Source organism: Micromys minutus (assembly GCF_963924665.1).
Source record: "Micromys minutus genome assembly, chromosome: 19".
NCBI lineage: Eukaryota > Metazoa > Chordata > Mammalia > Rodentia > Muridae > Micromys > Micromys minutus.
In genome coordinates, this window is record NC_137954.1 from 24,567,862 (window position 1) to 24,591,003 (window position 23,142).

The 23,142-nt window shown below is 50.0% G+C and overlaps 1 protein-coding gene across 1 annotated transcript; it reads left to right on the forward strand.

Moving 5' to 3' along the window:
- Window positions 1-282: 282 nt before the first annotated feature.
- On the forward strand, window positions 283-22,754 carry PNKD (PNKD metallo-beta-lactamase domain containing; the record flags this gene model as incomplete). Its single annotated transcript, XM_080933495.1, has 9 exons — window positions 283-443; window positions 16,433-16,548; window positions 16,682-16,794; window positions 17,816-17,874; window positions 18,376-18,468; window positions 18,796-18,959; window positions 19,506-19,592; window positions 20,527-20,642; window positions 20,915-22,754. 9 exons carry the CDS (start codon window positions 283-285, stop codon window positions 21,086-21,088), a joined length of 1,083 nt encoding a protein of 360 aa, XP_080789621.1. The 3' UTR covers window positions 21,089-22,754.
- Window positions 22,755-23,142: the final 388 nt, after the last annotated feature.

The window sequence follows — 23,142 nt, forward strand, 5'->3', positions numbered from 1 at the left end:
TCATGCAGACCCTGATTAGCAGGCGGTTAAGCCTGCTCGAGCTCCGCCTCCAGACCCGTCAGTAGCGGGAGGAGCCAGTCCGTCCTTAAGCTGGGGATTCGCAGCCGGTGCCAGGCCACAGCAGGCGAGGGGCCTGGTTAGAACGCGATATAGTAGGCGGAGCCAAGTGCCTCCGCACCCCTTAGCGCGCAGGTTCTGGGAGTCCCGCCTCTCCGCACATGGGGCCGGGGCGGGACGGTCGCCTAGCAACGCCCAGCCCCGCCCCCAGTCCCGGCCCCCAGCATGGCGTGGCAGAGTTTACCCGCTCCTTGGTTGTGGGTCTCCGGCTGCTGGCTGCTATTCTTCGCCTTCGTGCTGCTCCTAAGTCCCCGCGGCTGCCAAGAACAGCGGGGTTTCCGCGGCCTCCTCATGACGCGCAGCCAGCGGCTGCTCTTCCGAATCGGGTTAGTGCCTGGGCTCCAATCTGTGCAGCCTCGGGAAGGCTTGCACACTGGGAGAATGAACGCAGAAGGGATACCGGAAGACGGGGTGGGGGGCTGGGGGGCGTGCTGGGATGTCTTGGACTAGGGGATTCTAACCCATAGCTGAAGGATGGAGAAATGGGCTGGAGAAGTCCCTGAGTTCATTCTGGGTTAAAAAAGCAAAGAGTTGAAGGATCGAAGAATTGGGATGTGATGGGTAGGAAAAGAGGATTAGGAGCACAGATCCGAGTTGGTAGGGAAGGGGAGCCAGAGGACTCGGGGAGAGGAAGGCCAAGTAAGATGCTGGAGCCCAGGGAGCTGGGCAAGCCGGGAGTGCGGGAACTGATGCAAGGAAAAAGAGCTCACTCGGGCCCCAGGGCAGAAATGGGGCTCCCTTGTCTCGGGTGCAAGGGTAAAAGCATGCTCCAGATGTCTACTTTACTCCTTATACTCCTATCCTGCACACCGACCAACACTCCACTCTAGATGGGTTGTTCTGTCCTTCTCATAGTTCAACTCTGTAGATCAATCTAGCCCTGTCCCTTTTACCTCCCACTACTGGCACCCAAAGCCCTGGGCTGTAAAATTTGACCCAACAGCCAGCCACGAATCTCCCGGACCTCGGACCTCCCGTGACTTTCCCCCATCAACTCTCCTCTCTGTGCCTGGCAAAAGTGATAATCATCACTATTCTTCTGAATTCATAAGCAGGGAAGAAACCGGAAGACAAGCTTCTGAGGGGCTTTTGGGCAGGACCTCAGACCACACTCTAGGGGAAGCAATGTAAGACAGGAATCTTGGAGTCTTGGTCTGTTTCCAGATTGCTGGGAAGGCCGAAGACTGGGGAATTCCCTTAGAGATGACACCGTGCAACTCACCCTTCCTCCCTCCCCAGGCCCCCCCCCACTACTCCCCAAAACTTCAGGCCTGGAGCTCTATTTGGGGTTTCTAAAATAGAGATATAAAAGCCTAGAGGGCTGAAAAACATTCTAGATAATACTCTGACCAAATCGCCACTACTTTGTGAGTTTGTTTTGTTTTTTTAGCATTAATGGTGGCAGAGTTTTTGTTTGTTTAACTGCTTGGCTTGGTAGGACAATCTCACAGTGTATCCCAGGCTGGTCTTTAATTTGTGATCCTCGAGTCTCCTAGGTACTGTCATTACAGGTGTATACCACCATACTGACCACGGTCTGTGACTACCACTGTATTTTGTATCTGGATTTTGGAAGTAGATGTGAGGTTTTATTTTGTTTGATCTGTTTATAATTTGGTTGGTTGGTTGGTTGGTTGGTGCTGGAAACTGAATCCAGAGCCACATGATGCTAAGCATGTGATCTACCATTCATCTGTATACCCCTAGTCACTAGATTTGGGGGCTCTTTGTGTCCATGCATGTATATGTGTGTGTGCATGTATGTATGTGTATGTATGGATATGTATGTGTGTTTATGCATGTGTGTATGCATGTGTCTGTGTGTCTGTATGTGTATGCATGTGTGCATGTGTGTGTGCATATACATGTGTGTCCATTTATTTTGGTTTGTGTTTTTTTTTTTTTTTTTAGTTTTTGACACAACATTCCTGGAAATTTTGTAGCTCCATTTAGGAAAGGGACTTTAAGTCTACTTTTAGCATCCAGAATTGGTAAGCTTGAAGTCATGCAAATATCGGACGAAGTGGAGAACAGGAGTTTCCTTGAGGAACTAGAATCAGAATTCCTAAAATCAGAATGCCAATAATCTCATTATCAAAACCACAAGAGTCTGGTTATTTCTAGACTTGAGATTTGGGAGTTTTTAAAAACCCTTAAGTTTGATTTCTTGAGGGAGCTTCTTCATAATTCTTTTTGGAGGAGGAGGGAGTAGTCGGGGTTGAGATAGGGTCTTTATGTTCCAGGCTGGTCTCAAACTTGCAGACATCCTCCTGCCTTAGCCCCATGCTCAGTCACAGGTACACATTACTACACCAGCCTTAGAACTCAGTGCTTCTGGGATGGAGACATGGCTCAGCTGTTTAGAGGACTGGCTGCTCTCACAGAGACCTCAAGCTCAGTTCCCAGAAACCATGGTAGCTCACAACTGTCCGTAACTACAGTTCTAAGGACTCTGACATCCACTTCTAATCTTTTTAGGGCACCAGACACAACCATGCCTCAAAGATAAACATGCAGGCAAAACACCTATAAACAAAAAACAAATCTTTAAAAAAAGTTTTTTTGTTTTTTTTTTTAAACAGAGTTCAGTTGTTACATGGCGCTTTCCTTTGTCTAGATCTGCAAATTGCCTTAGTATCAACTTTCCAATTTTGCAGAGCAGAAGGGTGTGCCTGGAATAGGATTTCCAGACCCTGCTGTTCTGTGGTCTGGGAAACAATTAGTCCAGTCCCTTGAGGGGAGACATTGCCGACCTTCAGCGTGGGGCTTGGATACAAGCAGGAAACATGGCAAATGTGTAGGTGGTGTTGTGAGGTGCCTCCAAGCCTGCAGGAAGGGTGGACACAGGGGCCCATCCCCACTCCATAAGCTGAAGGTATGGCCAGGAGGACCACAGTTAGAGCATTTTGTTGGGGCTCCTCAGCAGTCCGCAGACAGAAGAACAGTCCATGTTATCATTAGTCATGATAGTTTCACACAAAGGTTTCCTCAATGGCCACTATTATCTGGGGACGAGAATAACTAAGCTCAGCTGAGAGTAGATCCAACAGGCCTGGGCTGACATTAGGCACCTGCACTGGGGACTCTGAGAAGCGGGGCAGAGAGTAGCTAAGCATGTAGTAGACAGAGTGGCTGGACAAGTCACCTTTTGAATTCTGGCTCTGCTACATATTGACCATGTGGCCCTGGGCAGATATTCCTTCTGAGCCTGGCTCATTTGCACCTGCAGAATGGGGAGTGGTGTTAGCGCCTGCCTTTTGGGGCTCCTGGGAAGGTGTCGTGAACCCACATGTAAGTGATCAAGGAAGGAGAGCAGTTGTTTGTGTGGTAGCCTGTGATGGGCAGGAGGGAGATGCATGTCCTCCTTAAATTCTCTCACAACTGTCTTCTAAATGTATCCAGCCATGGCCAGGAAATGCTGTCTCTCTCTCTCATTCCATAGCAGATGGCTGTCCTGGGTCAGGACTGTGTGGTCACACTAGGGAACAGGATCTGGCCAGTGTTCTCTACTGCTGACCTTCAGAATGAGGCAATAGCTCTGTCTGAACTCCCGCAGCAGGGGGTATGACACTTTATTCTGTCCTCCTTGTGTAACTGTGTGTGTGATCCTCTGAGCTAAAGATCCTCAGGAGTAGGCTGCTTCTGTAATATCTGCAAGGGTTGACTTCCATCATGTAGAAGATTGGGTAGGAGACAGGACCATGTGAACAGATATGAACTGGGGTCCAAACTGTGGCAGAGGTAGGACACAGCAAGCTCCTTGGGATGTCAGGGGACAACTAAGGAACCTGTGATCAGGAGAATTAAGACTATTTCATGTGGGTCCCCTTCACCAGCCTCAGTTTCCCCTTTGCCCCTTTGTCCCAAGAGCTCTATATAGGGCCTGCCTGTTGGTAGGAGGCAAGTAGAATCTGAGGCTGGGTTCTTACAGTACTGAGGGTACCCTGCACAGCTGAGGTGGATAGTAGCTGATCTCTGCTGATGTCCAGCCTTAGCTGACCAAGTCTCTGTTTCTTCTTATACACAAGAGATGTTTTTCTTTCTTTTGGGGGCTTGATTGTTGTGAGTTACCTAATAAGGGTGTTAGGAACTAAACCCCAGTCTTCTGGACAAACTGCAAGCACTCTTTTTTTTAAATTTTTTATAATTGTTTTATTTTATCTACACTGTTGTTTTGCCTGCCTGTATGTCTGTATGAGGGTGTCAGATCCCCTGGAACTGGAATTACAGACAGCTTTGAGCTGCTATGTTGGTGCTGGGAATTGAACCTAGGACCTCTCGAAAAGCAGTCGGTGCCCTTAACTACTGAGCCATCTCTTCAGCACCCCTGGAAATCTTTCCTCACCCTTGTCCCAGCCATGTGATAAAATTGATGTGAACAGGTCCCCTAAGTGAACCTTTTACTATTTACAGAAGAGGAAACCGCCTTGTCTGGGCCAGTACGGTCCACTGACCCAAGGTGCAGGGTGACAAAAGCCCTGTATCCCTGAGCATTCTCACTTAGAGTTGCTGATTTAAATCAGAAACAGGAGCCACAGAGATGACGAAGGTTTCAAGTCTGATGACTGGAGTTCGTGACTCTTATAAGTCCTCTGAGCTCCACACAGGAGCAGGCAACACACCATAAATATAATAAGTCAAAATTATATATATTATAATTATATATATATATATATATTACATTATATAAAGGTGTGTGTCATGTATATATATACAGAAACCGCCAGGCAGTGGTGGCACACACCTTTAATCCCGGGACTGGACAGGCAGAGGCAGGCGGACCTCTAAGTTCAAGGCCAGCCTGGTCCATAGATCGAGTTTTAGCAGCAGGACTACAACTTGGCTCTCTGTGTCCTGCCCACCCCCAACCACAGGAACTACTTTACTGTTTGCCTAACACTGCCAGCCAGTCCTTCCTCCCAACCCTTCTACCCCAGTTCAGATTTCACAGTGTTCCAGAGGCCCTGCTCCATGTTGTGATGACCCCACCCGTGCACAGCAGTGTCCCCAACCCTGCTGTTCCATTCTCCATTGCCCACTTTATACTCAATAGTACATGACAGTGATGTGTATTGGCCACACAAAGAATAAAACCTAGTTACCACTGCATCTCAGCTTCCAGAGCAATGCTTGGCACATAGTCAACCTTTATCAAGTGTTTTTGAGTGGAGGGAGGGAGAGAATGGGAGGATATCCTTGGCCCAAGTGCCATGTCCTCCGTGAAGCTGGCTTAGCCTCCCTAGCCTAAATTCACTTTGGCCTCCCTTGGGCCTGGCTGGTGTTATCCTCCTTAGAGCTTTAAGTGTGTTCTCCTCTCCTGGGCTCAGGCGGCCACAGCTCTGGCTCCCCAGCTGGGCTCCCACAGGCTTGCCCAGGGAGCAGGGTTCTGTCAAAAGGGCCTTTGCTGAAGATGAGTGACAGAGGAGAGAACCAATGGAAGGGAACCCCAGCACTTCGGCAAGGCGGGTGGCCTGGAGTTGAGGCCTCCATAGAGATTCACCCAAGAGGCTGAGAAGCTGTGATTCTACTGTGTTTCTCACTTAGCATGAGCATTCCTAGGATCACACGGTCTCCTTCTACAAATGATGGCTGTCATTTGCAGAGGACTGCAAAGATTGGGAAGGCTGAGAAAACCCAGACAGGAGGCTCAGACTTTGCATGCCCTGGCCTCTCCTGGGCATGTGGGAAGTGATCTCCAGGCTGGAAGCTGCAGGAAACCCTTACCCAAGGGCCTCTTCAGATGCCTCATTAGCTTGGTTATTAGCTTGGTTTTTGTCCCCTCCCATCCCCCCTACTCCGAGAAAGCACACAACAGAGAGTGACTGTTCCTATGGCCTTAAGCCAGTCCTGCTCAACAGAACCCTGTGACCTGCTGGCCCTCCAGGTCTAGACCTTCAGCCCTCAGCCATTCCAAGTTTGTTATTAGGTGTGCACCATCACTGGTCACATGCAAGCCTGGACAAGCTGAGTCTTGGCCAAAAATACCCATGACCACCATTCTCTCCACCCTGGGCCTGTCTTAATACCCTGAGCCTGCCTCTTGGATTACAGTAATGTCTTAGGTCTCACTGTACTCAGGGAACCCACATATAAGGAGTACCTAAGCTGGGAAGGAGGTAAAGGAGATGTCCCTGGCAGCCATATGTCCTGTGGCTACAGAATCCCTTTTATCTTGCACCCTTCTGTCCATACTGGCCTGAGATAGGGTCCGGGCTTCTTTCAGGGCTGACCCGGGGAGGAGGAGAAGGAAGAAGAACTAGCATTGTGTCTTTTCTACAGTGTACCAGAACAGGGGCTGGGGGAAGGGATGTCATCTTACTGTCAGCTGTCATGGCGTCCGGGACCTTAGGCTGGCCTCAGATAACAGAGAAGCCCTGCCCTGGCTCATAGAGCAAGGCATGGACGCACCGTGAGCCCAAACTAGGAGGCTGGCTCTCTGTTCCCAGCCCTAGGCCCCAGGGAGGCTAAGCAGCAGCCCCATACGTTCTCCCACCTGGGTCCCCAGGAGAACAATTATGAAACTTTATTCTCTCTCTGATGTGGTGATGGTGGGTAGAAACGCTGATCCAGGCTGAGTCAGATTTCAGGACTGGGAAAAGATTTAGCTTAGCGGGAAAGTGCGTGCCCAAGCATGTGCCAGATCCTAGGTTCTAACTCTAGCACTACAGACTGTAGGAGGGACTAGAAGAGGTCAGACTCTTCTGTTGTTGTTGGTGTTGTTTTGTTTTGGGGGGTTGGTGTTATGGTTACTGTTGTTTTGAGGCAAGTTCTCGCTCTGTATCTGTGACCAGCCTGGAAATTCATAGAGATGCACCCACCTCTGCCTCCCAAGTGCTGGCATTGAAGGCTACCACATCTGGCCCAAGAGGTCAAAATCTTAATGTGTACTGGACACTCAACTTCAGTATCTTGTTCGGATATACTGCTGTGAGTGCTGTCCTAGATCCCAGCTTGCCACCATGCCTGTGGACCCCATGCAGACTGTGGCTGTCAGAGTCATCCTATTAATCACATGGATTTTTAGAATAGCTGAACAAAAAGGAGAACAGAGTAAGTTCCTCCTGTGTGCACTGAGCATTAAAACACCAGAGGCTGCGTATCTGGGAATGACCGAAGAAACCAGGGGCCATGTGCTGGGGTGTGGCTCAGTGGGCAGCTTGCCTTTCAGGCCCTGGATTCCATCCGCGGCCTTTGCACAGAGCCATGACATCCCAGTCATGTTGGCTGTGGGACACAGCTTCTACAGTGACTTCACAGTGTCCCCCACAGTCACTGCCCCTTCCACATGGACTCACTGGCCTGCTCATACTCCACTCCAGGAACCACAGAGCCTTCATTTCAGAAATCTTTGTGCCAGGTGTCCCCTCCTGACAGCCCCGGGGCTCTCTGTCCTTTCTTTAGTTGAGTGCAAAGCATTTGCCAGTGTCATGAACTGGTTCATGTAGAAGACACAGAGTAGTTACCAGATCCCAAAGTCCCCGAGGCCAGATCCTGGGCCGCAGACCCAGCTCTGTGTAATCACCCTGACCTATCATTTTCCTCCAGGACGGCCCTCAGAGGAATCGGCATATCCCTGTGCGGTTCAGCTCCACTCATCTTGTCCTCCCCTGACTTGGGGTTTGGGGAGGAGTTCGGTGGTTCCGTGGGTTGCCAGTCAGGGTTCTAGAGAGATCTCTCTATCCACTTTCCCTGGCCCACACTTGCAGGCTCCGTTTCTGGTCTGTATGATGAGGGTGTAATACCTGCCCCAGCCTTGAGGGGGCCTGAGAAGACCCACAGGATGCGCTGGGCTCACTCAGAGCTTGCTGTCAGGCTTAGGCAAGAAAAGCTGTGGCACTGGAAACTGTTAAAGATGAGGCAGTGAGCTCCAGGGAGGAGCTAGAACCCTGACCCTGTGGGACCTCTTATGGACATCTCTCCAGTGTCCCTTCCATTTTCTCCACATTCTACCTTCCCTCTCTCCCTTCCCTCCGTCTCTGAGGCCCTGGATGCAGCCTACATGGCAAAGCAACTTTAGGATTCTATGTCCTGTGACACAGCGCCCACTCATGCCAGTGAATCTGGGTGACCTGCTTGGCAGAACACCTGCTCATCCAGGCCTGTGGGGGTTGTAGGGCAAGATGAGGGTGCAAAGGTGGAGAGGACTTGAGTTGGGCAAGCCAACGCCATTAGGCTTCTGGGCCTGCCAGCCCTGGCCTTGCCTGCAATCCATCGTTACCAGGCACTGTGCCATGCACACGCCCAGCCCCTCCCCAGCCTCTCCTGATCTCTAGCCAGCCTTTCTTAAATGCCACTTGCTGTGCCGTGCCAGCGTAGGAGTTCCTGGGGGCAGAGGGAAACAGGAGTCACAGGAAGCCACACAAGGGGCAGGTGGGAGCCTGCTAGTCTCAGGCAGGTACTGCCCAATGAGAGTCCTATAGAATCCATAGGCACCAGGTCTGGGGAGCTGGGGTTGCTTGTGTTTCAGATGGAACAGAGGGAAGTTGTCTGATGACATCATCAGTGGCTGCATCTCCTAGGAGATAAGAGTGACCTAAGCCCCGAATGGTAATTAGTACTTAACTAAGTAGAGAAGCCTAGGGGCAAAAAAAAGGGGGGGGGGTTGTAGAGGAAGAGGAGGAAGAAGAGCAGGCAGGGAGTCCAGAGCTATTGTGTTATTTGAGGCAGGGTCTCAGGAGCCTAAACTGCCCTCAAAACTTCTGATCTTCCTGATTTCATTAGGATTATAACCATGTACAACTACACTTGGCCTATGGAAAGCCAGAGAGTTGTGAGCCCAGAGCTTCATGGGGGCTAGCCAGGCACCCTACCAACTGGGCTACACTTTCAGACCAGTTTTTATTTTTAACCCTTTTTTGGTAGGGGAGGGGGCACATGAGCTCCAAGCACACATATGCTCAGGAGACAGCTTTCGGGAGGTCAGTTCTCTTCTCCCACTGTGTGGATCCCAGAAATGGGGGCCAGGTCATAAGACTTAGCAGTGTGCAAACACGCACAGATACACAGCACCAGCACCCCCACCACCAAGGCTGGTGGAGGTCAAAGGACAACTTTTGGAAGTCAGTTTTAACCTTCCGTTTTGTCTTAGGGTTTCCGTTGCTGAGAACAAAAACACCATGATCAAAATACAAAATAACTTGGGCAGGGGGTTTATTTGGCTTACACTTCCATAGCAATGCTCATCACTGAAGGAAGTCAGGGCAGGATCTCAAACAGGGCAGGAGGCAGGAGCTGATGCAGAGGCTGAGGAGAGTTGCTGCTGTGTGCTCCACTCCTCAACTCAAGAACTAGAGCACTGCAGAAGATCCGCAGTCCCACCACCTCTCCAGGGCTGAGCAGTACTGCTGGCTAGGATGATGACCATCTTCAACATCTCCTTTACCACATGTCTGCATCCTGAATGGGATCTGGGAGCTGGGGTGGTTTCTGCGTGCATTGGCATTTCAATAAATGTCAGGGTGTTTTCTTAGCAACTTGTCTTTCGGTATAATGATATGCCTCTGTGCATAAGTCCTGGTTTTGATAAGTTGGTTGCTGGCTGTGTATTTTCACACAGTCTGGTTTATTTTTATATTTTGCTGTTGATGGAAGGGAGGACACTGTCAGAGGGTCAGATTACGGAGCAAGCTAGGACCTCAGCCCACCTCTAGCCCAGGCCCTACTTCTCCCACCCTGATTGACTTGACACCTTAGGCTCCCTTCCTCTTGGGCTAACAACCTGCAGTGTACCATCTAGACTGTTATTTCCTTCTTAGCCCCACCATCTTCTTCACCAGCATCTTCCTTCCCAGATCTCTCCATGTTCTCTTCCTGCCCACTCACTCTTTCTTATTCTGGCCCTTTGTCGTCCCCCCCGCCCCCAGCAAAATTCTTAAAACATGGCACATTGGTTCTTTAACACCCAAGACACCTCACTACAGGCTCCACCCCTCAGTTTCCCACTGCGGCCTCCTGGCAGAGAAGACAGGTCTTGGTTCTTCAGCATGCAGTCGGCCCCCTTCCCTTCCAATGGCTCAGAACTAGCTCAAGTTAGCTGGGAGTTAATGATCCATCTGTTCTCCTGTTTAATGCATGAGTTCCCCTGTTTTTGCCACAATACAGTTATTGCCATGTCAGGGAGCCTTTGGCTTTCTTATGTGCCATCCCCACAGTGCTCAGCAAGCACAGTAAATATTTTCCAAATAAAATGAGCCCAAGAGACTGGCCTCCTGTCTGTGTGTGGCCCCTGCACTCACAGATCCGGCTTTTTTTTTTTTTTTTTTTTTTTTTTTTTTTTTTTTTTTTTAGCACCACAAACCCATGGCACACACACATTTTAGCATTGGGCAAGGAAGGCAAGGACATGTCTCAGCTCCTCACAGATGAAGGCCATCTTGCCCTGGCTGCTGTGTCGGCATCTGACAGTTTGGAAAGGAAGTGGTGATTTTGAAACCCCTTCTACCATCCGGGCTTGACTGGGTACTTTCCATTGTTCTCTTCCTTTATGCCACCTAACCTTTACATGGTCCTGCCAGAGCATCACGATTTAGGGAACCTGATCTGGCCAAGGACATAGGGCAGCAGGAGCCAAGCTGCTGCAGGACCCATGCCTGCTGCACTTTCTATGGGTGAGAAGAGAAAGAGATGGATGACTGATGCTCTATAGAGGAGAGGGTAATTGTACTCATTGTTTAACTTTTCAATTTGAAATAGTCTTAGATATGTCAAAAACAACACAAAGTTCCCTGTACACCTAGCCCAGCCTCTGGGATGTTCATGTTTCGTGATTACTGCGGGTTCTCAAAAGCAACAAATTCATATCAATAAGAGAGCGTAACACCATCAGACCATGTTTAAATGCCACCAGCTGTCTCATTGTCACTTTTTTCATATCAAGGATGCTTCACTGAACAGGCCTGAACTGTTCCTCAGCCTGTCTGATGTTGAGCACTGGCCCGGTGTTTTACAGCAGGTCCTTCCATATGGGTTTGCCTGAGGTTTTTGTCGCGAATAAATTATGGTTGTGCATTTTGGGCAAGAAGGCCACGGAAGGGAAGTAGTGCCTTCCTCCCCAGTCAAATAAATATTGCTACAGCTGAGATTAGCGTTTGTTTTCTTCTCTGTGGTGCTGGGGCTGAAATATGCATTTGAGAGCTGCTGCTCACTGCAGCCTTGGGCCTGTCATTATCTTCCTCCCTTTCAGGTGGAGTCAGCCAAGGTGCCAGGATGACTGATTAGTACCTTGTAAAGCTGACAGTTTGAGACTGTGCAAATCTCTCTCCGATTGTGCCTGGCAACTTTCCCCATGTCCAGGTGTTAGGCTGCTCTCCTGTGCATTAGAAGCTGGAAGTAGTGTTTGTGTGTTGAATGAAAGCAAGCTGAGAGAAAGGGAGCAAAATCAGGGAAGGCTTCCTGGAGGAGAGCTCAGAGCTGGGACAGAATCTAGAGCAGCAGATGGAAGAACATCCCAGGTAGGAGACTGACCCAAGAAAAGGTGTGTAGTTAGGATGCTCCAGACACCCCACCCCACCCCAACCCTCCCCAAACCTCCTTTGCAGGCTGTGCACCACCTTCAACTCAGAAACATTGGCTTGACAGTAGACAGCCGACACAGATGCATCTGAGTCCAAGTCTAGGAAAGGAAAAGTGTTTGCTGAGTGACCTTCTCTCAGATGGGTCACACCCTCTTCAGTCACCCCTACTGGAGGGTGTAGATGCCTGCAGGGTGGTCTGTTCCACCGCCTGCCAGCAGCTGTGTACACCACGGTCTTCGAGGCAAGGAGTGCAAGAAAGGAACCTAGATGTCTAGGGGGTCAGATGGCTCCCACCCGCCTCACTCCTGTAGTCACCCCCTCTAAGAGGATTGCAGGTGATCAAAGGAAGGGGCACCTCCGGAACTTTTTTGATTAGATTTGCAATCCTAATATGTCTTTAAGCTTATGAGTCTCTTCTCTCATTCTTGTTTCAAATTTGTTCCTTCCCCTTTTTTTACATTTTCATTTTCAGGTATAGTTTGTTGATTTTAAAAAAGGAAAGGAAAAATAACTTTTGTTGTCCAACAATGTGAGTTGGGTGTGGGTGGGTGTTATTTCTGACCCACAGGATTCTTTCAAAATCTCTGAATTTAAGCTTCTCTCCTTTTTTCCTACCTTCTCCAAAGTCCTAGCATATTTACTACAAATAATAAAACACACAGAAGCGCAGGAGCCACCGAGAAGACCCTGGGGTAGGGGTGGGGCCTTGGACTCCAACCCCAGCACACAGAGAATACACTGATATTTTCACCACCGATAACCACTTCTATGATTGTGGGTCTTTTCCCTGTAGAAGTATCTAAAATATGTACTCATCTGTCTGCAAGAGCAGGCCTGTGTATTGTTCAGCTATTCAGAAGTCACTGTAATCCTATTCCTGCAATTTCTTCATGGGTATTTAGGTTGTATCCAATGCCACCCCACCTCCATCCTTACTAAATATGTCTCTTCTACCAGCTCTTTACTGTTACAACAGAATACGAAAGGAATTAGCTATGAGCTCAGGTCCAAGTCTACTTCCCTAAATTCCTGCTTGGCCCACTCTTTATGACCATGTCACCTGGTGCGCCTATTTTCCTGGTCTACTGTATCTATGACATGTTTGTTTATTCTGTGTGGGCACATGTGAAATAATGTTAGGGTAGAGGTCAGAGGTCAACTTGCAGAAGTAAGTTCCCGCCTTCTACTCTCGGGAGTCCGGGGGCTTGGTTCAGCAGTCAGGGTTGGCCTCAAGCCCCTTTCCTGGCTAAGCCATCTCGGTTGCTTGGTCTACTGCATTTGAAACAGGAGCTCTGTCCCCCCCCCCCCACCCCCGTCCTCTGGTTTCAGCTGGTCATCTCCCTAGTTTACCATTCCATCTCTCTGCAGCTTCGGGAGCAATGACTGTCTCCTGCAGTGTACACAGCACCTGACCAGTCACCAGGGATCAGTAAATATGGCTGGAAAAGTGGAAGTCTAAAGGACCAAAGCTGGGCTGCAAATGAAACCAAAAGTAGAGGGACTATAAAAAATGGACATTGAGGCTGGAGAGATGGCTCAGGGGTTAAGAGCACTGGCTGCTCTTCCAGAGGTCCTGAGTTCAAATCCCAGAAACCACATGGTGGCTCCCAACCATCTGTAACAGGATCTGGTGCATGAAAACAGCATACTCATATGCATAAAAGAAATAAAGAAATCTTTAAAAAAAAAAAACAAAAACATAAAACGCAGACCTACTTGGTTTGTCCAAACTTTGCAAATAAAGCATCTAATATTTCTCTAAGGGGCTAGGGAGAGTCTGTCCTTTCTACACACTGTGAGAGATTTAGGGTCCACCTTCCATGCACTCTCAAATTCTGGAGCTTGGGGTGCCTCCAGTTTTCTGACTGGTTTGACACAGACGCCAAGCACTCAGTGCCCACTCACACTGTGCCTGTCCCAGCTTCCGTTTCCTGCACCGCAAGGGCCCAAGCCTGCTCCTTTCCATCCTGACAGGGATAGATGTACAATGTATCCTGCCCAAAGTAATGCAAAATCCAGGTGCAAGTGGAGGTAGTACAGATCTCAGACCCCAGCACTTGGGAGGGGATGGCAGGAAGATCATGAGTTCAAGGTAGTTACTGGCAACATAGCAAGTTTGAGGATAGCCTGGGCTACTCAAGGACCTGTCTCAAGGAACCAATACCTAAATAAATAGGTAACTAAATTAAGCAGTTAAAATAAAGCCACTTGTTGAAGCAACAGGGGAAAATGTATTATTCAGGGTACAAACTTAATAAGACCAGCTTGGTTGCGCACACTTACAATGTAGCACTGAGACAGAAGCCAGAGGATCTTGAGTTTGAGGACACCTGGGGCCATACAGCCAGATTCTGGGGAAAGAGGGGGAGGGAGAAAGCAATGTTTCCTTTCTTCCATGCTCTTTCACTTGTGTTTTCGATTTGCTATTTAATGTCATTCTAAATAAAGAAAAGTAAAGCCAAGCAATGCTGTGATCCCAGCACTTGGGAGGCAGATGTGGGAGGACAGCGGCCAGCTAGTTAGCTCACAGATTCATAGTGAAGAGCTACAAATGGAGTTTAGGCCCTGCCTAAAGGAAAAAGGAGGGAAGTGAAAATGTAAATAATCCATTCACTTTTATATTGCACAATGCCAGTCTTGCTTGTTTGTGGTACTGAGCATTGAGCCCAGTACTTGTACATCCTAAGTAAGAACCCAACCACTAAGCTTTATCTCCAGCCCTTGTTTGTTTGTTTGTTTACATTTGAAACGGGGATCCACCTTCAGGATAAATTTATTATATGACAAGATCTATCTCATAAAAAATTTTAAAGACTTTCAAAACTCAAGTCATTAGGAATCCAAGGAAGTGTTGAGCAGGAGGGGCCCTTTTGAACTTGGTAGCCTCACAGGGCTCACATTTTGTTTGGAGATCTCTGGCGTCCTGGTCCGCTCTCAACTCGCCCCTGGCTGTGCTTCTATCTAAGTAGCCACAGAATTCTCTATTTGCTTACACAAACCTGCTGTCTGCCATCTTGGGTTCCCAGACTACTGCTTCCTCTACCCTAGAGGCTTCCAAAGTTGATCTCTGGACCACCACCACCACCACCAGCAGCAGCAGCAGCAGCAGCAGCAGCATCTCAAGTGGTTAAAAATGTAATTTCCAGGGTTGAGATGTAGTCCATTTGGTAGTATTTGCTTAGTGAGCATGAAGCCATGGGTTCCATCTCTGGCACCATAGGCAGCAGGTGTGGTAACCCACACCTGTAATCTCAGCACTTAAGAGGTAGAGAGCCTGGAGGGTCGGAGAACATGGTCGCCTGTGAGCATAAAGGTCGTCTGGGCTACGTGAGACTAAGAGCAAAACAAAAATGGTGATGGGGGCTGTGCCAAATGGTGCCAGCATCAGTCCCTGCTGAGTGGCTGCAATGCCTGAACCAAAAGCACTAGGCATTTTCTCTGGAACAGATGAGATTTTGTCTCACAGGGAGCGTTGAAACTTAAAAGCAACTGTTTTGAAAGAGACAGTTTTTGATTTACAGAAGATTCCTTAGCACTTTTAACAGGGATGTCGGGAGTCATTGATACCTGTCACCCCAGTCTCCCGGGTGACAGGCCTGGGGTGACAGCCAGGGATGCTAACCACTGTGCTAACGAGGAGCCAAGGGCAGCTTGTATTCCAGGTTTTACTTAAAGGAGAAATAAGTTGGTCTTTCTCTCTCCCTGGGTTGCAGCTTCTTGCGAGTGGAAGATTCAAAATCAGACTCCTTGGAATGGGCTTTGTTTATCTGTGCATGTCGCTCATTCTGTCTCTGTAGAACAAACTACACGTCCAAGCCAACGTTAGTGAACTATGTGAAAATAGCAGAGCTCTAAGCTTTCCATATGTTTCAGTCTTTGGTGTTTGAATTAATCATGATGAGGGGCAGATCCTCACAATTTCGTCTCTTTGATCGGAAGCAGAAGTTCAAGTGTATCAAGTGTGTGGTGCTAGATCTCTAGTATGATCAGAGGTGTTCGGAAGTTCTGTTGTCTTCAGACTCGTCAGCCTTGATGACACAGAAGGATCTGTGCTCTTGATGAGCTTCTTTAAAATGAAAACTTTACTGACCACCTGACTTTTCCTGTATCCCCATCTAAAGGTGTCTACAACTTAAAAAGAACAGAAGCAGTTTAAATGCATTGTTAAATAATACACCATTTAAAGAATTAAAAATAAAAGACGTGCCGTCGATTAACACAGAGCTGTGAAAATACAGCAACAGGACCAACAGGAGCATTTGTGATATATTAAGCCATTTCATAAACAAGACTGAACCATTTCCCTGGGGGGAGGGGGAGAACAAGGAAGACCTCACATAGAAACTTTATAACTTCATCACCAAGATCTTTTATACAGCCATAGGTAATCACACGTCACTGACAAGGACTCAGAAGATATTTGGAATGTACAGTGTACCAGACCTTGTATCTGATGCAATGGGAGACCTTCTTGGGTAAACCCCGATCTTATGCTACGTTAGAGTAGGAGCCAGCCAGTTCCAATATCAATATTAGAACGTTCACTCATGTATCTCAAGGGGTGCTGTTCTTGCAGTGTGTTAAGAACTGTTGCATTTTTATAGATCATAAGTTACATGGTGACTTAAATCTGATGGCAGGGTTATTTGTTTAATATAGACAGAAATGGCAATTTCAAATAAAAAAAAAATGGTGATGGTAAAGTGCTGACTAAGGGTGTCTGAGGAAACAGTGACCCCAAAGATGTAAGGTCTACAGACATGGAAGAGGATTACCCTGACCCCAGACTGTCTGCCCTGCAGGTATAGCCTGTACACCCGAACCTGGCTCGGGTACCTCTTCTACCGACAGCAGCTTCGGAGGGCTCGGAATCGCTATCCCAAAGGCCACTCCAAAACTCAGCCCAGACTCTTCAATGGTAAGCCCTGGCTGTCCTGGCCAGCATCCCACCTTGCTTCCTACACTCATCCCCCTGAACCTCCCTCCTTCTCTCCCGTACACCCTCAGTGGGCTCCCGCCCCACCCCAGCCTCTCTTGTCTGCCTTTCCCAGGAGTGAAGGTGCTTCCCATCCCCGTCCTCTCGGACAACTACAGCTACCTCATCATCGACACCCAGGCTGGGCTAGCGGTGGCTGTGGACCCCTCAGACCCGAGGGCTGTGCAGGTAAGAGGAGACTGAGCGGGGTGGTGCTGGGAGTCACTACAGGGGACTGCCAGCTTGGGGTTGGTCCTGGTTCCCCGGCTGTGGGCTGTGCTACACATGGGTGGGCATCCATCTCCCATAGAAATGCTGCCCCCCATAGGGCATGGGGAAGAGTGGGTGTCCTAGGCCTGCAGAGGAAAGAAGAGCAGAGCCAGGGGCTGGGTGGGTCCTGGCAGTGTCCAATCTGCCCTTACCCTCCTTTTACCCTGATATACAATCTGTTTTCATTCTTATTTCTGTGTTTATTTACTATTTGGTGGGGTATTTGTCCTCTCTCTGCCCCTCCCCGCCTGGGTCTAGGTCTTACGAAGTAGCCTTAGCTGGTCTAGAACTTGATCCGTTGATCAGGCCCCTTCCTCCTCCCCAGTGCTGGGACTCAAGGCATGCACCACCATACCTGGTATAACATTTCCCCCATTACAAATGTTGGCATGGTGTGTGTATGTATGGTGTATGTGTCATGACATGCATGTGGAGGTCAGAGGACACCGTGTGGTTATCCCCTTCCAGTTTTATTAGGATTCCGGTGATGGAATTTACCTGCTGAGCCATCTCACTAGCAGTCTTTCCTCTCTGACCTCTGTTGGTACTTGGCCCTCTCTGCCTTTCCCTTCATGTTCATATCCCCCTTGGCACCTCCTGCCCCTGTGTGTACACGTGTGTGTTTGTGTGTTTGTGTGTGTATATGTGTGCGTGCACACACATGTGTGTGTTTTATGTGGTATTAGAAGTAGAACCCAAAGTTATTTCTCAGTGTGAGTGAATCTGTGTCAACTCCTGATGCTCCGTCTCTCTTCCCTGCCCCAGCCCCACTGCTGATCGCTGCTCTTCCGAGTCTCCTTTGCCAGCTTCTCATTCCTTAGCCCATCTCTCGCCTTTACTCTATCTTGCCAGTTGTCTTTTCCACACAGCGGTAACTAGACTTTGAGCATCTCTCCCTCTGTATCTTACCCCCACCCTCAGTATCTCTTCTTCCCTTCAGGCTTCCATTGAAAAGGAAAGAGTTAACTTGGTTGCCATTCTCTGTACCCACAAGCACTGGTAAGGGCCTGGGAATGGTGGGGCTACGGTTACAGGCAGTTTTACCTTCATAGGTTGGGCAGGCCTGGACTCAAAGGGAACCACCGTGGGGGAATCAGGATGGGCGGGACCTGCCTTGCTCATAAAATCACTCAGGCACCAGCAGAGGTGGTCAGGGGCTGGGTCGATTATGGCCTTTAGCAGCTTGAAGGCTCAGAGGTGGGCAGACATTGTGTTCCATTCACAGGCAGGTAGTAGGTACCCACAGAACGAGCATCTAGTTAGTTAGTGGGTGGCTCAGGGTACAGAGGTGGGTGTGGTCAGGCCCACTTGGGGGAATTTGAGGATGAGAACTGGAGCTGAGTGAGAGTCCAAAAGGGTCAGTTAGAATTGGACACAGGAGCATCGCAAGTTGAATGACTTAAGCAGGGCTTGAACAAAAGCCAGGAGGTACTCTAAGGAAGGAGGAAATCCAGGTACAGTTGCCCTTTAAGTCCCTGTGTCATCTCTGCCATCCCACAGGGACCACAGTGGAGGGAACCGTGACCTCAGCCGGCGGCACAGAGACTGTCGAGTGTATGGGAGCCCTCAGGATGGTATCCCCTACCTCACCCAGTAAGTCCCTGACCCAGACATAGATGGGCATCACCTGCCTCTTGAATTCAGTCCTCCAAGGTGTCGGCAGTCAGATCTTTGGTGACTCCTGCCTAGCCATTAGATAGCTAAGCAGAACCCATTAAGAATAAGAAGACTGGCCCTGTTTGTCCCAAGATGACCTAGCCATGGTCAGAAGGGAAAGGCTGTGATCTCAGCTCCTGGGCACTCGTGCCTTCTCCCTGTTGTAGAAGTCCCCCTCCTATGAGTCACCCAGCCTGGCATGGTGACAAAGACTAGCACAACAGAAGCTTGAATTTTTTTTTTTCCTGTTGTCTTGTGCCCCAGCCCCCTGTGTCATCAAGATGTGGTCAGTGTGGGACGACTTCAGATTCGAGCCCTGGCTACCCCTGGCCACACTCAAGGCCATCTGGTCTACCTGCTGGATGGGGAGCCCTACAAGGGCCCCTCCTGCCTCTTCTCAGGGGATCTGCTCTTCCTCTCTGGCTGTGGTGAGTTTCTCAAAAGAGAGGGGAATAGGGACAGGAGGGAAAGACAAAGGCCAGAGTGGCCACTGTCCCATGTCACACTTTTCCATCATTCAGTGGTTCACTTCTGTGCTGCCTGACTGTTTATGTTCTCAAGATTCTCAGAGTGGAAGGACCTAAAGAGAGGATGCTTTAGGCGGAGACCCTATGGAGCACTAATTTCCAGTGGGTGGGGCCTGTTTCCCTAAGATGGTGACTGGGAAGTATCATGGTGGGGAGGTTCACAGTTCTAGACTGATGAGTCCCAGAGAGCAGCCAAGGCTAAGACTGTCGTGGAGAAAGAATATCTGCCCACCAAGTGTGGACCACAGGAGCCCAGCCTGGAGTCTCTGCAGCCTTGCCCTCCACATGGCACTATGTGTGGGGCCTCACATACCTTTTCCAGAGAGAGTAATTGGGCCGAGCTCCCATGAGGAAGGAGTAGAAAAGCTGCCCAATCTGGTTCTTAACCCCACCTTTGCATGCCTTATACCATACTGTGTCCTCCTTGAACACATGACCCCAATGCAGGACGGACCTTCGAAGGCACAGCAGAGACCATGCTGAGCTCACTGGACACTGTGTTAGACCTGGGCGATGACACCCTGCTGTGGCCCGGTGAGGCGCCCCTCCCCTTCCTCCCAGCCCCATGCTTTGCCTGGCACCAGAACCCTCCCAGTCCCTCACCTTCCTAGAGACTGGCAAGCTCAGTTCGTGGCCCATTGCTCACACAGCCAATCATGGGGGCAGCGTGGGAGAAGCAGACTTGACCTCCCTCCTGGAATGTCACACTGGCTGTGTGGTGTCCGCACCTCTCATGCCACTGTCCCATTCCCCAGCCAGTCCTTGACCTCTTGTGACCCCTGAGGATCCAGAGTCCTGGAGAGATATCTAATTGTTCAGATGATTATGATCAAAGCCCCAAACAGGAAGTAGCATTTGCTTAGCTGAGAAAACAGTGAATCTGGTCCACATGAACGGATTGGCCTGAACTTGATACAAAATATTCACAGATATCTTATTTAGTCCACAGAACACATTCATTTGTGTAATGGATAATACATGCCGCTCTCCCTTACTAGGCTCTGTTCTATGCACTGGGGAAACCACAGTGACATATGGGCTTCACACACACACACACACACACACACCTCAAATTTCCCCAAATCCACCTCCCTTCCTGTAACCATTCAATTTCTTTTAATTTTTTTTTTATTCTGACGTGTTACTGTCTTCTCCGTTTGCTAAATGACACAACTGTGGTTTAGGCTGGTGCCAGGTCATAAATGAAGTCTACTGGGTAGAGTTAAAGGGCTATAACCATGGCCTCCCAAGTGCCAAAATCAGTGATTTTCCCCATGAACCCTAACCACTGCCCAAACTGCCTCTGTCCTCCCACACCAAGCAACAATGTCTGTGGTTGGAAATCTCCTTTGGTGTTGGTGTTTTCCAAGAACACTGCCCTCCCCTTTGACTGCTGGATTGCTGCGGGCCTGGGAGTAGGAAGGCTCTATGACCTCACCACCCTCTCTTTTCCCATGGTTTTGGCTAGGACATGAATATGCAGAAGAAAACCTGGGCTTTGCAGGTGTGGTGGAGCCTGAGAACTTGGCTCGTGAGAGGAAGATGCAGTGGGTACAGAGGCAACGGATGGAACGCAAGAGCACAGTGAGGCCTGGGGGATGGGTGGGGTGAGGTGGGATTGGGGGTGGGGTGGGGTGGGAAACCTGGCCCTCATTCAGCCAGTACCTATCACTGCCAGGCCTGGGCCTTCAAGCTCTTTCTAGAGCTCTGGCCTCCTACCACAGGAGTTTAGGGTTAGGGCAGACATCCAGCTTCTATCCGCCCATCCCTGTGCCCCGCCCATCCCCGTGCCCCGCCCATCTCCGTGCCCCGCCCATCCCCGTGCCCCGCCCATCCCTGTGCCTCTTGCTCTGCAGTGCCCGTCCACCCTTGGAGAGGAGCGCGCCTACAACCCATTCCTGAGAACCCATTGCCTGGCACTACAGGAGGCTCTGGGGCCAGGGCCAGGCCCCACCAGTGACGATGGCTGCTCCCGGGCTCAGCTCCTGGAGGAGCTGCGCCGGCTGAAGGACATGCATAAGAGCAAGTGAATAACCCTAGCCCACCCCAGTCCAGGCTCTCCCTGAAGAAGGGAGGCCACCCATCACCCACACCTCGCCATCCTCTTCATCACTAATTCCACCACCACCATCGGTGCACTAGGCAGCACTAATCCTCCAGACTGGCCAGGGAGGGCAGAGCCCAGGCAATGGGACCTAGAGGAGGAAGCAGTGGGGGGCTCAGAGACCCCCCTACACAGTACAGATGGCGTTTAAAGTAAAAGGAAGGAAGCACCTGGAACATCTCCAGACTTTGCTACCTTCGAGGGTCTGCCTCCCTTCCCCCCACTCATGGACCAATAACCAGATCATGAAGGCTACTGTTGGCTCCTGCTCCAGAAGCCACCCTAGAACCCAGGAGAACAGCCTTGACCAGGATAGTCTGTCTTCCACCTTCTCCCATGCAGGATTGTCAATGATGTAGGGTGTGGTGCCTGGGAAAGTGGTCACCAACAGGGGCAGCCAAACTCTGGGTGACTGAGACTCCATGCTCTACCCTTAGCTCTACCTTGCTAAGACATTGCCAGGCAAAGCCATTCCTAAGAACACCCAAGGGCTGGAAGCCTGCCTCTGGCCAATCCCTGCCTCAGTGGATGCCCTGAGGGCCAGAGAGAAAGGTTCCTGATTGCCAAGGAATCTTCTGCTTCGAGCCAGGGAGTCACAGGATGCTGGAATACAGAGCCACACACCATACACATCTCTGTCCTGGGTCTGCCACTGGCCTCTGTCCCTGCCCTGGGTCATAAGGGCCTGCCTCCCCAGGGGAGAGTGAACTGTGGTCTGCCTCAAAGATCTGCTTCTCCTTTCCACCCTTGTTCTTAGGAATCCCTGCCTGTCTTACTGAACCTCTTGCTTTAGCCTCAACCCTTTTCCTCTCTGAGTCATTAAAGGCTGACCTTTCTCTCAGCCTTGGTACTCATCTGGCTCTTTGCGGTTTGCCAAAAACCTTCATTCCCACGTGATTTCCCATTGGATCCCAGGGCTTCTTGCTGGCAGTGTGCAGAAAAGCAGAGGTCTGGGAACAGGAAGCTCCAGTGAGTGGCAGCTTCCAGGACCTCAGGCCTGGGTGTACCCCACTGCTCATCCCCCCTCCAGATCTGCTTGTCCTCTGGTCTCAGGTCAAGGGTCCTATGTGGCCATAGGAGCACTGTGGTCATTTAGCAGGCACACCTTGGGTTAGCCAGGAGCCACATCTTTCTGTGTCAGAGCTTTCCACTGGGCTGTGCAGTGCCCTTTCTTGTTCCTCTGAGATGCCCCTGCCCTCAGTTTCCCCTTTCATCTGGTTTCGGCTGCCCTCTCCAGCCCCAGCCTTTGGAATTCACTCTAGCAATACCACAGACTAGTTAGCCTTCCCGGCCCCCAAGACACTCGCAGTTTCATGCCTCTGTGCCTTTCACTCATGCGGTTCCTTCAGCTGGAATGCCTTCCCGCTCCTCCCGCCTCCTCTGCCTGGCAAACACCTATTAGCCTCCTCCCCCAGGCTCCTCCCCCAGGAAGGCACCCTTCACCCCTCTCTACCTCTGCTCCTTGTAAATGCTTCTCTCGTGGCACCTATCACACCGTATTTTACTTGTTTACATGTTTGTCTCCCCTTCTAGACTGTGAATCCTTTAAGGGCATGGACTGTATCTTAATGCATCTCTGTATTTCTGCGCCTAGCACGGTGCCTGGCACACAGTAGGCGCTCAATAAATGTTGAATGAATGATTTAACCAAGGTCTGAGCTCTCAATGGCTTATCTATGCTGCCCCATGGGTAAAAACAGCCAGCAGAGAATATTCTTTTTCCTGACTTTCTGCATCTCAAAGTGCAGGAAGAGCTCTGAACAGCCTATCAGGAAAGGCCCTGAGTTCAATCCCCAAGAGCACCAGAACAACCCAGAAAACAATGTCCTCCACATATTCCTTCTACGGCCCGTATGCTTTGGGTTCACAGTTTGCTATGTCGGTCTCCTGGTCTTTCCCTCGGCTTGAGACACACAGGATACCATAAGCCACAGCCCAGCAATAAAGAGCACTCCAGGAGCACAGCCTTGGCTCCAGCTG